Source organism: Suncus etruscus, chromosome 7, assembly GCF_024139225.1.
Source record: "Suncus etruscus isolate mSunEtr1 chromosome 7, mSunEtr1.pri.cur, whole genome shotgun sequence".
Lineage (NCBI taxonomy): Eukaryota > Metazoa > Chordata > Mammalia > Eulipotyphla > Soricidae > Suncus > Suncus etruscus.
The window spans coordinates 79,831,089-79,843,824 of NC_064854.1; the positions used below are offsets into that span (position 1 = coordinate 79,831,089).

General features: G+C 38.2%; 1 protein-coding gene across 3 annotated transcripts in view; it reads left to right on the forward strand.

Moving 5' to 3' along the window:
• DST (dystonin) overlaps nucleotides 1-12,736 on the forward strand; it is a 541,070-nt gene that overhangs the window by 429,092 nt on the left and 99,242 nt on the right. For all 3 annotated transcript variants that reach the window (XM_049776729.1, XM_049776730.1, XM_049776727.1), the window contains 3 exons: nucleotides 7,381-7,542; nucleotides 9,013-9,183; nucleotides 12,219-12,385. In XM_049776729.1, the coding sequence (XP_049632686.1) occupies nucleotides 7,381-7,542; nucleotides 9,013-9,183; nucleotides 12,219-12,385 (500 nt within the window). The remainder of the gene's footprint in view (nucleotides 1-7,380; nucleotides 7,543-9,012; nucleotides 9,184-12,218; nucleotides 12,386-12,736) is intronic.

The window sequence follows — 12,736 nt, forward strand, 5'->3', positions numbered from 1 at the left end:
GTGTGTGTGTGTGTGTGTGTGTGTGTGTGTGTGTGTGTTTTATTCTTTTCCCTCTCTTTAACTTGAGTTGTATCCACTAATTCTAATAGGTTTTACCTTTTGAGTTTTTTTGTAACAGATACACACACATATATATTAAAGATTAAATTATTAAGTTTATTAAACATTATTTTAGAATAATGTTCTTGTTAAAAATACAAAATTCCATGCCATATGTTTCTATGAAATTATCAAGAGGGACCAAGTAGAAAGCACAAAGAGTTCACCATGTACCAAATTCTATCCATGGTACTACATGTGTGGCCCCCTCCACTAGCCCCCCTTCAAGCCCCCAACTTTGTATCACCAGCTTGAACATCTAACCATCAGGCTTTGCTGAGTATGACTATGGGGTTCCCGAGCCCTCCTCGACCTCCCCACCCCCGCCAGTATCATAGCCTGTGTAGCTGTTTGCATTAGAACTGCTTTCTTTATCAAGTTCAGTGTAGTCTTATGTGTTATGATTAAATGACTTTTGAAAATAGACCATCAGCCTTCAATTTGTTACTCTGTCCAATACTCTAGCAGCCTTTAATTTGTTACTCTGTCCAATACTCTAGCAGCATTACTTATTTTGTTTTAAAAAAAGAGGGTGGTGGTAAATTTAAATAAAAGAATTTATTTCCCCCACAAAGTCTGGCTAGCTGACTTTAAACATTTTATATCTTGGGGTGGGGTATTGGGGCCATACCCGTGCCCATCCTGGGTTGGCCACGTGCAAGGCAAGAGCCCTACCGCTGTGCTATCGCTCCAGCCCCTATACAATATATTTTGAACGTGCCCATTGGATAGAAGCCTGTGGTGTGATTTTTATCAAATCGTGTCCCATGTTGCCTTTGGTCTTTGCCTGGGTTCTGCGTTAATCCCCAGACGACTGCATGGGCCTCGGTAGATACTGAGCGTGCTCGAGCAGGCTCCGTGCTCCGAGGAAGAAGTCGCTTTGGACAACAATCAGGGTTGAATATGGGCTCGAGCAAGGAACAGCCACAACACTCAGGGCGATGCTTTCCCCCGTCGCAGCTGTCACTGAACGAGCAGCCGACGGCTTGGAGAGGGCCAGAACCGGTGGCGCTCTCCCCGGCCTCGGCTCCGTACTCGGATGAGCCCCGTCCGAAACCTTTCCAAAAGGGCTTCCCAGGCTCGCCCGGCGTCGGACGGCCTCGGCAGCCTTTGCGTACCGTGTTAAACTAAACCTCAGGGAGTCCCAGTCTCTGTTCTACTCGGAGCTGCCGCCCCCCTGGCCTGGCCCCGGGCGAGGTCTGACCGGCGCTGAGGTCACCGCCGGGCCGTCGCACTGCAGCCTCCGGGCCGCTAGGTGACTCCCCCATCCCATCCCACCCCACCGCACCCCACCCCACCCCACCCCACCGCGCGCAACTGCTCGCCAGCCCCGGCTCGGCTCGGCTCGGAGCGAAGAGCCCAGGCGGAGGACGGCGGAGTGGAGTCCGCGGGACGTCGCGGAGAAGAGTGGGAGCTGCCCCGGGCTGGGGCTGGGCTTTGCCGGGACGCCGCGGGTGCTGCGGAGCCGAGCGGAGCCGAGAGGTCTTCCCTGAGGGTGCCTGTGGGTTGTGCTGCTCCGAGGTGCTGCTGGCGATCATTTCTCCTTTTCTGCCTCCTTCGCCATCACCTCTGCCTCCAGCTGTAACCAGAGCCAAAGCCAAAACGCAGCCAGTTTCAACGCTGCTTTCAGCTCAAAGTGAACGTCCCGCCTGTGCCTTAGAGGAAGCCCAGAGAGTTTCGGCCGAAATCGCCTTTGGTGGAAGAATAAAGCTTCCTAAGGAGGACCAGAGAAGACACTCTAGAAACGACTTGATTTCAAGGGGAGTTTAGAGTAGACCTCGCGTTCTGTCTGACTGTTGTCCTTTAACTAGTTGTTGGATTTCAAGTTGACAAGCTGATCTCAAAGAAGCTTAGTATGGGAAGAAAAACTGCCCTTTGAATCATGCTTATAGTTGTTCTCCCCTAGAATTTAAAAAAAAAATCACTTTTTTTTTTAACATTAGACTTACTTTCTTTTTCTTTAAGTTTTTTTTTCCTCAGGGACAATACATTTGTCCCTGTGTTTATCTTCTAAGTTTATTTATAAAGGAGATGGAGTTTTGCAAGCCCTCTTTAAATGGATTACAGTTAACCAGAGCTTTGCCGAAATTAACACGCAGCCAGTTCAAATGCTTACTGGTTTGGGAATTTTAATCAGAAATTAATCAGATGTAAAATTAAACTAAAAAAGGGAAACTGAGGGAGGGAGAGGGAAAGAGAAAGAGGGAGGGGAGAGAGAGAGAAGGAGAGAGAGGGAGGGAGGGAGGGAGAGGGAGAGAGAGAAGGAGAGAGAGGGAGGGAGGGAGGAGGAGAAGGAGAGAGAGGGAGGGAGAGGGAGAAAAAGAGGGAGAGGCGGGGGGGGGGGGAGGGGGGAGAACACCAGAAACAGTGAGTTGCATTTTCTGTGTGTTGGAGTGTGTGAAAGGGAACTTTGGGGGCAGGGGAGGTGGTGAGGGAGGAAAAGGAGGAAGGAATTTTCTGTTTTCTGTTCTTAGTGCACTTTATTTTTTAGAATCAGCCAAGTAAAAGTGTAGTTGCATTTAGGCTGAATGCACTTACAATGGCCTTAAACACCTCACATACCTTGATTCCTATTCTTTGAACATGTATCTTTGTTCTCAAGGCACTTTATAATTCTGTTAAATACATATTTTGAAAAGATGCATTATTTTTCATGTCAAGAGCTACAGTTTTCTTAAATTCTGCAAAATGGGAAAGCCGCTCAGCAGACCAGACTGTTTACGTCAGAATCCCCCATGTGTAGGGAAGGGTGAAGAGGAGGAGGACCTGAACATTGAAGACTGTTATGTCCCACAGCGGTCAATCTATGACACTGTTAGACTGAATGAACAAATAGACTCTGGTTCCAAAGGTAGCCTGTCTTCCCGGCATTTTACAGATCGAACTTTGCCCTATAGTCACAGAACACTGGATGCTAGTTCTTTATGCTCCAATGGTGCCCTTGCTTCTTCCAGTGTGTTTGAGCTGAGGGGTCATGAAGCTAACAAACTAGATGAAAAGATGATCTTTGATGCCCTCAAACTGAGTAGTGATATCATTCGCAGCACAGGATTGCCCAAGGCTAAATCTCACATGGAGAAGAAAGAGCATAGAAGGTCTTGGCGAATGTTTGTCCCAGCCAATTTTATGGATAGTGCAAACAAAAGTGAAAGCTCTTTTATGGAACCTACTGATGTTTCAGATATTGTTCCCAAGGCAAGCAAGTGCAGTTGGGGCACTAATTCTCTCACATCAGAGGAGGATGACTCTGGTTTATGTAGCCCTCCAGTAGAGATGGAAGAGAAACAGGGCATTTTAAGTGGAGAACAGTCACAAGTAAGAAGCCTGTCTTCTGTGGAGGATATTCATACAGCAAAGCAATGTAGACCATTCTTTCCTGTTAATTCCATTAGTGAACAGACAATTCCATTGCTTTCATGTAGAAATGCTGGTGAAAACTGCAAGCTGGTTTTTCATGATGTTTTGCTACTAGGAAAAACAAAACCTGTAACTGCCCTAAGGGAAATTAGTGGTGAAAATTGCTGCCTGCAGAATGATTTGAAAGAGAACACTGTTAAATGTGACCCGATCATTATGCTAAGAGATGGGGAAAACAAGAAAGGAGAAGAGACAATATATGGATCAGATGAATTCCAAATCACAGTGCAACACAGAGAAATTACTGTGGACTCCTCTAAGGATCTAGCTGCCTCTTCCACATATCTTCCAGGGATTGATGCAAAATGCAGTGGCAGGGGGTTAGTAGGAAATGTGACATTGTTGGCAAAATCCAGTATAGCATCTAAAAAGGAAGAGGAGGTTCCTCCTTCAACTCAGGCAGTAGAAGTGATCAATGCCAAGTGCTCTCCAAAATTCATACCAGTAAGAAAGAAAGATGTTCCCCGAAAAGACAGGGCCCATGCAGGATTGAATTTGGACCCTGTCTGTAATGGCTTTTCCTCTGTTCAGGTAATTCATGCTGATGTGAAACTCACTGCTGAAAGTTTGGGATGTGAGAAAGTAGTCAATCAATTTTCTAAACATGATCAAAACCAACTTGACCCAGTATCCTATAAGATACCATTGATAACTGGATCATTATAACAAATTAATTTAGGTTCATTTTTGAATAATTACTCCCAGCTGTTTTTAAAGTCTGCTAATGATTGCACAGATGGTGGCTGTTCCCTCATTTATAATGCCTCCACTGTGAATTGATGTTAACTTTAGGCTTTTATATAAAATTGTGGTTCAGGATACAGCCATTTAAGGGCAGCTTTATTATATTGAATGTATTAAGCTTGAACAGGCTTAGTCATGAAGTTTACAATCAGTATTATATTGTGGACTGTGAAGCACTTGACTCAAAACAAAGGACTTTTTAATTGTACTGTAAGTTTTCTTAATAGTTCTGTATTTGGAAGTAGAAAAGTTATGAGAGCTGTATTTTGGAATCTTTATAGCTCCCAACTTTTCTGAGTGGTAAATGAGGTAAGGAAGGAAAGGGCAAAGCTTTATAATAAGTAGAACTTGTCTGGCCAGCCTGTAATTTTTCTTTTTCCACTTCGATTGAAGTTCAGCTATTTTGGTAGTTTAAACTCTCCTGGTAAACTTTCCCTTAGAGATTTTTTTTTTACAATTTACTTACTTTATTAAGCTATTCTTAGAGCCTGTGAATTTGGGTGCAAGCATGAGGAACTGTCTTCATTGGTATTTTGTTATCATTGAAAATTAAGGATTTGGGCCCATATCAGAAAAGTTATTCTTTCCAGTCTGTTGAAGTGAGTTCTAATTAGCAATGACCTTTCCATGAGTAGACCTTAAATATTCTGCTAGTTTAAGTGTTTAGTAGATTTTGCTTTTTCTTCAAAGGATTATGGAGTTTTATTTATTAAGAAATAATTAAACTCCTAGAAGTATATATACTTTTGTAGCTAATTTTCTAAATCATTAATGTGTATTTTTGTTTGTTTGTTTTTGGGTCACACCCGCCAGTGCTCAGGGGTTACTCCTGGCTTTATGCTCAGAAAGCGCTCCTGGCAGGCTCAGGGGACCATATGGGATGCCGGGATTCGAACCACTGTCCTGCATACAAGGCAAACACCTTACCTCCATGCTATCTCTCCAGCCCCATTAATGTATATTTTTATAACTATATAATTACTGCAGACTCTAGATTTACTCCAGTATGCATTCCTAAGATTAATTTCCTTAAAGGCTCTGAGATATAATGCTAGAACATGACATTTATTTGTTAGATTTTGATCCTAAAAACAGAAAGGGAGAATAAAACTTTTACTTATATCTTTAAATAGCAGATAAGTTCCTTGAATTAAGAATATGGTAGTTTTTCTTCCACCCCATTTTTGTGAGCATTTTTAAAAATTCCTAATTTCTTAATTCTTAGAATTATTGACTTAGAAAGTAGTACCAAAAAAGAGCAAAATTGCTTCAGCACTTTACTGCAACTTCCTGTTTAGTTAATAATTAAATTAACACTTTTACAAAGCTAAAACAATGTATGGTTTTTCTCAATGACTTGGAATATAATTTCTTTAATATATAACTGATTTTTATATTAATAACTGTTTAGAAAGTTGTCTATATGAAGTAGTTTGGACTTTTGACTAAAAGGAGAGTTTGGAGGGAATAATCCTTGTTTGCTGTTCAAGAATGCCTTAGTTTGTACAATAATAAAGGGATTCCGGATACTTGGCCCTGGGCCACAGTCTGGAAAGTTGGTATACTACAGATTCTACATATTTCAAAATTATTTTCCATACTGTGCCTATAATTTTAAATACTCTTGTAAAATATTTCTTTAATTTTTATTTTTTGACTTTTTTTGTTTTTCTTTTGGGCCACACCCGGTGATGCTCAGGGCTTACTCCTGGCTTTTGCACTCAGAAATTGCTCCTGGCTTGGAGGCCCATATGGGACTCTGGGGATCAAACCGAGGTCCATCCTGGATCAGTCCCATGCAGGGCAAACACCCTACCACTGCGCTATTGCTCTGACCCTGTAAAATTTTTCTTGATAATGTTTTTATATGTCCTAACTGACTATTCACTGGACTACTGATGCTTTTCTATAGTGATTACACTTTTATGCCCCAAAGTCTCTTAATAATCTGATCTAAATTTTTTGCCTTCATTAATTTATTTTTTCTTGTGACTTTCCTTAAGACTGTATAAAAAGTACTTATATCATCTATGAAGGATTATGTGATTTTTTTATCACATAATATCTATTTTTATCACGTAATATCTATTATGTGATTTTTTTATTATCTCTTGAGGGTCGAAGTCAGCCATCCCAAGATGGAAGTAGTTTTTCTTTATTGATGTTGATTTGGTAAATAATTATCAAGTGCATATTATATCATAGGTACTATGGTAGGTCAAGAGCAAAGAACAGTGCTGAGAAAAATAACTTTCTGCTTTTGTGGGACTTAAAAATATTTTTTATTAAGGCTCTTTGATTTACAAAGTTATTCATAGTAGTGTTTCTGGGATACATTGTTTTCTTCTTACTGCCAAAGTCATTTTTCTTTTGTGGAGCTTGTTAACATATTGACCCTATCATTGCAATTTGAGAGAATTAAACCACATTCAAATGTGAGACACTGGTGGTACACACAGAAATCAACCTAATCCAGTACATTAAATCTTTTGTTTATTAGGATAGCTGAGATACTGTATCTTGGATGAGATGGGAAAGTTGGGTGATAGTGTTCCTTGGCACTCCTGGCAGTGCAGCCAGAAAAGTATTGTTGAACATAGATTACTTAGTGGACTGTAATCTGTATAGTATCAGATCCCTGGACTCTCCACTGAATCTTTGATATGTATTTAGCAAGCCACAAAATGGAGATCCATAAAGTTCATTACCAAGTTAGATGCATGTTAGGCCCATCTTATCAGTTTATGTCCCTTTACATTTTCCCTACATTTGTTTGCTAGAATTAAATTGGAGCAGTAAAAATAAAATTTCTGCTGTAGTATATGTGGAAATATGTGATTTTTTTCACTTTCTTTGTGATATTTCTATTTACTCTGTAAAAGAGAATGGAAATAAACAGCCTTTTAGAGGTAATCTGATTAGATGTATTTAGCAAATCATTATTTAATGCTTGTGAATGGTTTTAATAACACAGTGGACCTGTGTTTACTTCTGTATTGTTTTTCACAAAGTAGAGGCAACAATTATCTTTGCCTTTAGTAACTGCTACCTGATAGATGAGCACTGTTTATATAGTTGTGGTTATTTGGTATATAATTTTATCTAATTATTGAACTGCAGGTATTCCAAAAAGAAGAGATTGAACCTTTGCAAGTGAAACAACAAGATGCAAACTGGTTAGGGCAAGGCCTTATTCAAAGTGCTGCTAATGGTACCAGCACCCAGACTTTGGAGCATGACCTGGATCATGTCAATGCACGGTGGAAGACTCTTAATAAGAAGGTAACATTCTTGTCCCTTCTTTGTTATTTTCATTAGTTATTACTATTCTTCTGACCATTAATACTATTTATAGTGAAAGATAATGTTGACCTTTTAAAATTTAATTTTCTATAAAATGGATGGTCCACCAAACACATAGGTCCATCAAAGCCCATTGGAGGGAGCATAAGTGAAAGAAAGAAAAGGAGAAAGTTGAATGAATGGAGGTTTTACCATGCTATTATCTCGATTTGACAGACAGATAATGTTGCAAGTATGGTAACAGTCATTCATATCCTATATTGAAAGAATACAGGGGATTTCTCTGAAGTTCTGGACTCCAATAGCTCTTTGGCATGTAGAAATCTGAGTTCATTATTCCTCAGTAGTTTTACTGTCAAAAGAACTCAGAAACCTCATGTTTTATGTGCAATCTGATTTTCCAATATCAACAATTTGCTATTCACTTTGTAATCAATTAAAATGCTCTAACAAAGCAGATCTCTCTCTTATTCTCTCTCTTACTCTCTCTCCTCTAAGTGATCGCCTTCATACCTGTAGAAGACTGACTCCAAATATTAATTATTTTGCTTATAAGATATAGGTTAACCTTTTACTAAATGCCCATGAAGGAAAAACTCTGGCAAATAATACCTCTGCTGTTTTAAGGAAAATATCCTGACTCACTGTGAAAACTTACATGAAACTGATAATTCAAAATGATTATGGGATGACAGTATTTAATTGTTGTATATGTATCTTCCCTATTTTAAATTCTAGGAAGTTGCCAGATCTCACAACTACATTTGTCTTTAAAGTCTGCTTTATGTTGGACTGGTGTTTCTTAAGCATAATTGGAATGCAGTGTCAATGTAACTTTATTATAAAATATCTTGCTATGTACTTTTTTAGTCCAAGAAGGAATTATCTATGAAAAGGGCAAAAGATTATTTTTATGTAGCACATAGAAACTCCATTTATTATAAAAGAAAGGCTCTGATTTGTCCAAAATAAAAGAACTCTTAAAACTTGGAGCTAGCAGAATTTAATTGTTAACTCCATAGTTACTATCCCTAGCCAATTATAATTCTAATAATCTGTCTTTCTTAAAACCTTTATCCCTGATATCAATAGGAAATTTAAAAAAAATCTCTAAAAGTATCATTAAATGACTTCTACATTGATTCAGTATCCTTATAATGTTTGAATTGGTTACTGCTAATTATAAATCTATATGATATTATTAAAATTCCTAAAATTTTATCTTCCATATTTTACATAGATAGCCTTATCTTTTTTGGCTCACTTGAGAGAGGTTGATTTCTTTCTAGTGCTATTCTTCTCATTTTTAATTTGTAGGATATATTTTTATTTGAAAATAAGAAAAATAGATGAACAAATTGGAAACTAAGCATGAAAAGTGGTAGCCAATGGGCAAACTTAATGCTTTCGTGAAACAAGTAAATAAATTGAATACTTGGAACATTGCAGGTGGCTCAGCGAGCAGCCCAACTACAGGAGGCTCTGCTACACTGTGGGAGGTTTCAGGATGCACTGGAGTCTCTTCTTAGCTGGATGGTAGACACTGAGGAGCTTGTGGCCAATCAGAAGTCCCCGTCAGCAGAATTCAAAGTAGTGAAGGCCCAGATACAAGAGCAGAAGGTAAGTTAGTCAAACTTATGTATTGTTCCTCACTTTAAACATTAGTAATGATGGCTAGAGAAAAAGTACAGTGAGTAATGTACTTCTCTTGCATGCAGTTTACCCAGATTGATTCCTAACAACCCATATTGCTTTCCAAACTGTATAATCACCACCAGAAATGATCCCTAAGCATAGGGTTAGGTGTAAATTCTGAGCACCATGAGGTATGGCTGAAAAACAGTCTTAATAATGAAAATAATATTCCCCAGGTGATTCTATTTATGTTACTTGATATCCTACTTGACTGGCTACTGAGACTTTATACATTATTTTGGTTTATTTTTTTGGTTTTTGAGCCGCACCTGGTGACCCTCACGGGTTACTCTCACTCCAGGCTTGGAGAACCATATGGGACACTGGGGATCGGACCCACATCTGTTCAGGGTCAGCCGCATGCAAGGCAAATGCCCTACCACTGTGTTATCGCTCCAGCCCTCTATTTTGTTACCAATCCCACAAATATTTGTTAAGTATCTGCCAGGGATCAAACATTGCCCTAGATGCTAGAAGCCTATCATTGAATAAAGAATATATAAATTACTTATGATGTTTAAGAAGGTCTAATAGAAAAGGAGAAACAAGGAGAAAAGAGGTTAGTAAATGAGATAAAAACATAAATTGTGATACTTCACAAGTGATAATAAAGAAGGAATAGGAGATAAGAATTATAAAAATGGGGCCGGAGTGCTGGCTTGCACACAGCTGACCCAGGATGAACCTTGGTTCGATCCCCAGCATTCATATCGTCCCCCAAGCCAGGAGTGATTTCTGAGCACATAGCCAGGAGTAACCCCAAGCATCACTGGGTGTGGCCCAAAATTTAAAAAAAAAAAGAATGTGAATGGAGGACAGAAACTGATGGGGATGATTGCTGCATTAAATGATATAAATGAGGAAAAATCTCATTACCCAAAAGGAACCTTGGACAGAAACATATTAGGTTGATTCTTAATGAAATTGCTCTTGTTTAGGCCAGGGGAATATCACAAAGGGATGAAGAATGTGTTGGAATCCCAATACTGCATGTTCCCAGTGAGCCATCTTGAATGATGCTAGGTTTGGAACAGAAAACAAACAAACAAAAACAACAGAAAAAATTGCCTTTGTTCTATAGACCAAATGCAGGCAGTTTCTATGAAATGGTATTGATCTTCAAACATTTAGTGATGCTTTCAGTATTAATTTGTCAATTCAGTCTTGAATTGATATTTGGGGAGGGAACTAGTGCACAGTATGTTGGTTTTCCATGTGAAATTTTCGAAAGAAGGTAGAAAATTAAGAGGCTTTAATTTCAAACTTCAATTATTTAAGAATTCCTTCTTTGTTTTTGGACCATACCTAGTAGTGCTCAGGACCAACTTCTTGTTCTGTGCTCTGGGATCATTCCTGGAAGTGCTTTGGGTTACATATATGGTTCTGGGATTTGAACCTAGGCCAATTGCTCACAAGGCAGCTTCCTTACTCATTTTGCTATTTTTTAACCCTCTCTAAAATTTTTATTGAATTCTTTAGCATATTGGGAAGTAGGCACATTAGAATTAGATTAGAGGTGAGGACTAAGGCTAACTGGAAACTCATAGCATGTGCAATATTTGAATAATTTAGCTACTGCTGTTTATTACTCTTCCAGAGCTAATGAGCTATACTTAGAAAAAAAACTATTAATTTTTGCTTTCTTAGGCATTAGAAACTTTGTGATTGGATTTTAATGAAAGCAATCTACCTAATTTGTTCTCTTTACTGCCTAAACCCTCTGTCATGCTCTGCATAATTTTAACCTGTGAAAGGAGTCTGTTCTTTGTAAACTTTTTACACTGTTTCTTGTTGTGGTATTCTAGATCACAAAATGAAAGTGAGACAATATTCTTGTAGCTCAATGCTTCTGCTAATATTCATTTATTTCCCCCTTGCTCTTTGGGCCACATCTAGAGGTGCTCAGGGCTTACTCCTGGCTCACTTGGGGACCATATGAAGAGCCAGGGACTGAACTCAAGTTGATCATATTAAAGTCAAACAACCTACCAGGTTTTTTTTTTTTTTTTTTGCATACTACCAGTATGAATCACATTAAGAAAGAAACAAAATATTAAAATATTTAAAAATTATGCATCTGTGCCTTTCTTGTCCCTGTTAATTTAGTGCTCTTAAAGTATTTCTTTTGATTACATAAAAGCAAAGTAATCCTGAGTTCTGAATCCCTTTATCAATTGAGCATTTCATTCCAGTTTTCATGAAATATGTACTTAAAATGTAAATTAAAGTTTATTTCTGCTACTAAATTCTGAAATATTATTCTTACTTAGATAAGTATAGAAGGGTTCCATTTTAATTTTTTTCTTCATGAAGGATTGGAAGGTTAGTCTTGCCTTGTAAATGACACCCCAGTGTTACTCTCACTTATCCATAAAACTACATTGGCTGAGCTCCTCTTCGTTTTCTGTTTAGGCTAAAATGAGAAATGGTTTTGAAAACAAATATTTATGACATTATTTGTATCAGTGGGAAAGATAATAGCTGAGTGTTTAGGGCATATTTATTTCATTAATATAATGAATATTGTATTCTATTATTTAGTAGTTATTGTTACCAACACTCTTCTATTTTTTTTAACCTAAAGGTTTTATTTTATTTTTTTTATTTGAACACCATGGTTATAAGGTTGTTTGTTTTTTATTCCACAGATAAAGTTTTTCAAGATTGAGTTACAGTCATACAATGTATAACAACCTTCACCAGAGCACTCTATCTCTTATCTTATATTTAAAACTTAATTATATGTTTACAGCCTTATCAACATTAATATTATTTACTACAAAATAATCATCTAATTATTAAAAATATTCTACTTCTTGGGTATTTTGTATGCATCCAACAATTTACATTTGCACATATCAAAAGTACTAGGATATATTTTCCTTTATGTTGATACAGTTCTTTGTTTGCTTCCATACACCTCCCTACCCCACCTCCCATATTTCATGTTTTATCTCAAGCTTCTCCAAAGACTACTGGATGACCGCAAATCTACCATAGAAGTGATCAAACGGGAAGGAGAAAAAATAGCAGCAACAGCAGAACCTGCAGATAAAGTGAAGATCTTGAAGCAACTAAATCTCTTGGATAATAGATGGGAAGCTCTGCTTAATAAAGCTGAAACACGGTAATTTTAATATTGTCAGTATTTTGAAAAAGTAGTTTTTATTTAATGACTTTGTTTTGGTTTTTGGACCACACCCAGTGATGCTCAGGGGTTACTCGGGGACCATATGAGACACTGGAAATCAAACCCAGGTCCAACCTAGGTCAACCGCATGCAAAGCAGATGCCCTACTGCTGCGCTATCACTCCAGCCCCTTTTTTTAAATGACTTTAATGCTGTCGTCTCTGTATTCTAAAAGTACCTTTTTCCAAACTGTCACTTTCCAGTGTTTATCATGTCTGTGAAAATAAGAAGCATGGGTTGATTAGCCCTTCTACTCATTCCTTGGTGGTTATATTGTGTAATTCCTGG